Source organism: Triticum dicoccoides, chromosome 7A (genome assembly GCF_002162155.2).
Source record: "Triticum dicoccoides isolate Atlit2015 ecotype Zavitan chromosome 7A, WEW_v2.0, whole genome shotgun sequence".
Lineage (NCBI taxonomy): Eukaryota > Viridiplantae > Streptophyta > Magnoliopsida > Poales > Poaceae > Triticum > Triticum dicoccoides.
In genome coordinates this window covers 620,237,684-620,242,837 of record NC_041392.1, presented here as the reverse complement: position 1 = coordinate 620,242,837, position 5,154 = coordinate 620,237,684, and the positions used below count along the sequence as shown (strand labels likewise).

The window sequence follows — 5,154 nt, the reverse complement described above, 5'->3', positions numbered from 1 at the left end:
GATATTACAAAATATCAGTCGTTCTATTATAATTCATTCATATAGTGCAAAAGATTCAGACTACTACGCAATGGCAAAGACGCAAAATAAAAGACGCCCGTCTGCTTTAGCATCTCAGTCAGACGAACTGGCTCATTTCAGGTGCCCCCAATTTTTTTTTGACTCATTTCAGGCACATACTATATCAGGCATCAATTTCATAAAAGAACAGAGCACTTCTGTCAGACGAACTGGTTCATTTAGTTTTGCAGTTGCCACTGTTCTACACCAGCAAAAATCGCCATTAAAAGAGCTGCTACTAAAATAGCCTAACCATTGAGAGAATTTGCTTCAGAGATCAGCAGGCCAGGTCAGGTGCCATCTGAAAACGTGCAAACCTCTGCTGAACAAGCAGTTGTATTCTGACACCAGCTACAACACAACAGCACCTGGACTGCAGCGCCACGGCGGGCAACAATCGGTGTGAAGAAAGAATCCTTGAGGCATCCGTCATACTCATATGACGGTGAAATTCGAGAAAATGTTCATCAGAGTGTCGAGCGCCTCGGGATAAAATTTCCGTGCGAATAGGTAGCAGGGCCTCTTCATGCCGTTCCACATGCACGGTCTTCGCTGCATTTCGTGCTGCAAGAACATGATGAATAGTGAGATTCTCCACGGAGAAGGGGATGATGTTGACAGTGATGATTCACAGCCATGTGGTTGCAGAAAATGTATAAGCAGCAACTTGGCACTTTGTGGGTTCAGTGGAATTGTTCATTAGGGGGAATAATCAAAATAATAACTATATACCTTTGCATTGCTGGTCACATGAACACTCTCATCAATGGACTGCAAACATTTCATGTTTAGTTAGACAAATTCCAAAACTATGCATTGTGCACAAATTAACTAAATATAATAACACCCCCGTTCCCCTCCTCCTGTTTTCATTTTTTTTTATGTGCGAGTATAACTCACCGCTATACTTTTAAGCAGTTCAAAGCTTGTGTCAACAGCCCTATAAACTTTAGGATGCCATTTTCCTTCAGACCAATCAACACGTGTCACTGACCAGTTCGCGATTCCGGTTGGATCAACCATCTGCAGGCACAATAGTAGTATGATATTACTGGTGCCTAAAGTACAAAAAGAAAGAAAAAACTGGTTAGGAGCTTCTGAGTGCTTACGTTAAATAAGGTTGGCAGATAGTGCTCATCAGAATAGCAGTTATGATATTCATTTCCAGGCTGCAAAGTGCAATGATCACAAGATGAGTGGCAACATACAAATCAGGAAAGAACAATGATCTGATTTCCACGAAAATACAGAAAAAGAAATCAAACAACCTTGTAGGTCATGGCAAATCGGCAATTGATTAGAAGAACGTAGTACTACTAACTTAAAACAGTGATATAGCAGCCCTCTCTATGTTTTCCGCTTTACAGTTCTAGACCACAATGCTGAATATTGTACATAAACAGGATACATAATCCAGATATGAATAGCTAGGTCGACAGTAATAGTTATCATGAGCAATGAATCAAAATCCACAATTTCACCCTTGTTTCAGTAGCTGTCTGTTTATGTGTTTCAAAAGAACTACAGTAATCCAGTTTGGACAAAACTCTGTACCCGGGTTTCATTTGCTAATGGAACCAAGGGGCAAGGAGCTTGGCTCCCTGGTGACCTAAAGATCATTTGAAACTCATGACCATGAAAAAACAAAGTGGGCCTTGTACTATTATGTGATAGCTGAATCATTAAGACCAAACAAGACTAGCTGAAACAACTGTTATGCGGTAGCATGGAGATTTACCTTTTTTTTCATATGTACTATTACTAAGGTATAAAATGTTGCATATCATACAAAGGGCAAATGCCTTACAGTCATACACAAACATCTAGGGGGGGCATTATGGCAATATAATTCTCAAGGAAAAGGCACAGCATGATATTTTTCTTTGGTTTTCTTCGAAATTAGCTGATATGTACCTTACAGTAACGTTTGAACTTTCCATAGTAAAGAGTGTCAACAAGTATAAGAACTGCATGCTGCCGTTTCACCGTGAACCACTGCAAGAGGAGAACACGCCAGAATGTGGGATGTTAGGCTATAGGAAAACATGCCAACTGTTTAAATTTGAAAACAGATGGCTACTGAAATTCAAAAAATTGCTTTTAAGTTCTGAAAGTGCAAAGAGAAGAAAAATGTGATGCAACAATTGGCAACCATATGATACAAGAAGGGCTGTTAAATTATTCTTGTCATTTTTGCGAGGTTTCTGATAATCCAATTTTATGCGATTAAATAACTTGAATTTGGTAAAGGAGAAAAGGATTCCACTTTCCAGGGAAATCAAGCATAGAAATTATCACCTGTGCACCCTTTCTCCAATCCCTCTTGATGATTTCAGGTAACATATGCTCAGAGTATCTACCTGCTCCATGTGGACCAGGATCATCGAAACTGAACAATAATTGGCATGTCAATGGTGAGGCCATGATGTGTGTACCAATAATGAATAAGAGGGAAACAACAGGTCCTCAATCAGGCATATGTTCAGCTTAAAATATTAGAAAAAAAAAACTTGCATCTATAGAGAATCATCTGTAACGTAACCTTCAGGACGCTCACTTACGAGTCAACAAAGCTGATGTTTGTTTCCATGAGATAACTATATACATAATCGAAGTTATGCAGTGGTACACAACTGCAATAAAAAACAAAGCATCAGGATAAGGGTATTCAATTTAAATTTAGATGAGAACAAAGGAAATGACTAACCTCTCAGACAGCAAAACAAAATGCTGGTTATCAGCATCTTGCAGTGCATTTGCCAAGAGCCTCCTCTCTGCATCAATCATAGTAACTGTACCCCAGACCACCTACAGGTAAATTGAACTATTACTTTTTCAAACAATTAAAATGTCAAACTGTGAAACAGACTTAGATCGACTATGCTTATCAGGCAGCAGGCGACTTTACAGGGTATGATAGTGCCCACAAACCATACTGGTTCAAGAGCATTAACAGACTCTGAGCCTTGACTACAAACTACACCATTCCATGAAAATAGAGTGGGGATGAATGTATTATATACTCCCTCCGTCCCATAATATAAAAACATTTTGTAAGCTGTTTTAGCTTGCAAAATGTTCTTATATTATGGGACGGAGGGAATAGAATATTAGAAAACCTTTAATTTCTAGATCAATTCAAAAAGTATGAAACAAGGCTCTAAATCAATACAAACAGTGTAAAAAGAGGCGATCTCTAAATCCATTTTAGTAATTTACCTTTTCACTCCGAATATCCCTGCCGGCGAATATTGGACTTGCATGAACTGTCTTTTCTCTTGATGCATGCACATATATTGTGTATCGGTCTTCATGTCCCTGAAACAATATCCAAGCAGCTGGATTCAGTATTCGATATCCATGCACATGCAACTAGCAAGTGAGCACATCCCGTACTTTTCATGGGGTAGGTCTATTAATTTGAAGTTTTATCATAAGACAGGCATGACAATTAATAATCCATTTCTTCCAAATAGGAGAAGACATTAGTATTAGTAGCACATTATGCAAGTTCAACCACTGAGGTGTACAAATTTCCAGTTAAGACTAGACAGAGATGTATTGATTTTAATTTTGCAAATAGTGCCAAAAATCGTACCATGAAGAACTTTTCCCAAAGCTTCTCAAAAGGCAATGAACTGGGTGTCAAGAACATGAAAGCAATCTTCGGATTCTTTGACTGAACAGGCTGTGACAGAACAAGGTCTCGCATTACAGCACGAGCAGCTATCTCATCATCAGTATATACTCTCACAGGTTCTAGAGGAGGCTGAGAACCACAGGAATTGGACAAGTAGCAACCAGTGTAATGTTGGGGTTTATAAAGATAAGCTCCAGTGACTATCGCACAGACAAAAGCAATCAAGACGATGACCCAGAGAGGCCTTCTAGATGAAGTTCTGTTGCGTGGTGCCATGATCCAGGTGTGTGTGTAGCAATGACAGAGCTTCAGAATCTACATTTACAAGGCTTCACTTCTATAATCATGCTAAAACATCATTCCGGCAGGATTGTTGAAACTATGAAAACCTGGAAACACAGTGAAAAGGATAATTCGAGGTTAATGCTATTTTATCAGCAGACCATATGTTTAACAATCTGGAAAGATGCAATAATAAAAGCCTACACCACTTAACAATGGAGCAACAACCTATCTAAGCAAAAGGGGGCCTCAATTGAGGGCATTGTCATGGAATCTGAAGACAGATAATGTTGCACATCCGCAAAGTACTTGAGACAGGTGCTGCTTTGATTGGAAATCTGTGGGGTGCAGCTACAGGAGGGACGGAATCCCTGCTGTGCTGTTTGTGTTAAACACATTTGGCTTTGTTTATGACTGATTCATAACTTGTACTAGCAACTACTTCCTCCACTCAGAATTAGTTGAAGCTCAAACGGATGTATCCAGCACTGAAATACGTCCAGATACATCCTGAGCGTCAGCTAATTGCGGGCGGAGGGAGTAAAAAAAGGCCAGACCCAGTGCTAGAACTATACACCCTCTGTTTGAAACGTGCGTAGATTCACTCATTTCAGAGTTAATTCCGAACGGAGGTAGTACGAAGCAAGCCTTACCCCTGCAGTGCAGTGCAGAGTGGCCGCGTTGAACCCAGGACCTCTTGTACTAGCAACTAACACCCCTGCAAATTGCACTGACTCTCATACACGCCGATTGCATGCTTCAGATGATGACTCTCTCATTTCCCTTTCGCGGATAAGCAATCCCGCCAAACCCTCTAAGAGGGTCGAGGTGGCGTCGAGGCTCTCCAGCAAGTGGAGAACTCAAATCAAAACCCCAGATTAGCATAATTTCCCTGACGAGGTGCCATGAAACTCCCCGAAATGGAAGACCACTAAAATTTCCTCATCTACAGTTACTGCGCAACAGAAACCCTATGTACTTTAGGCTAAACATAAAGTTGACACGCCCACAAACACACAACAATAATTCCCCAAACCAGCAGTCCAGCCCCCTCCCCCACCCACCCACCCCACCCCCCGCCTCCCCAAAATAAAAAGAACTGTTCACCCCTTCCGTAGAACCAAACCCCTATCCCCTAACCTCGCAGGGGCATCGAAGAGCGCGGCCAGGAG

The 5,154-nt window shown here is 40.9% G+C and overlaps 1 protein-coding gene across 1 annotated transcript; it reads right to left on the bottom strand.

Moving 5' to 3' along the window:
- On the bottom strand, positions 1-4,089 carry LOC119329001 (glycosyltransferase BC10-like). Its single transcript, XM_037601983.1, has 10 exons — positions 3,659-4,089; positions 3,280-3,378; positions 2,768-2,868; positions 2,622-2,693; positions 2,359-2,449; positions 1,975-2,055; positions 1,170-1,229; positions 961-1,083; positions 793-831; positions 1-624 (listed from the first exon to the last, which is right to left on the bottom strand). Exons 1-10 carry the CDS (start codon positions 3,974-3,976, stop codon positions 496-498), a joined length of 1,113 nt encoding a protein of 370 aa, XP_037457880.1. The 5' UTR covers positions 3,977-4,089; the 3' UTR covers positions 1-495.
- Between the last annotated feature and the right edge of the window lie 1,065 nt (positions 4,090-5,154).

Bases quoted from the DNA above. Each gene is read 5' to 3' on its own strand.
- LOC119329001 (XM_037601983.1), bottom strand. From the start codon at position 3,976: ATGGCACCACGCAACAGAACTTCATCTAGAAGGCCTCTCTGGGTCATC. The intron at 3,379-3,658 runs GTACGATTTTTG...ATATTGTTTCAG, and splicing joins TTTGGGAAAAGTTCTTCATG to GGACATGAAGACCGATACAC. The intron at 1,230-1,974 runs GTACATATCAGC...TGCACTTTGCAG, and splicing joins AGTTCAAACGTTACTGTAAG to CCTGGAAATGAATATCATAA.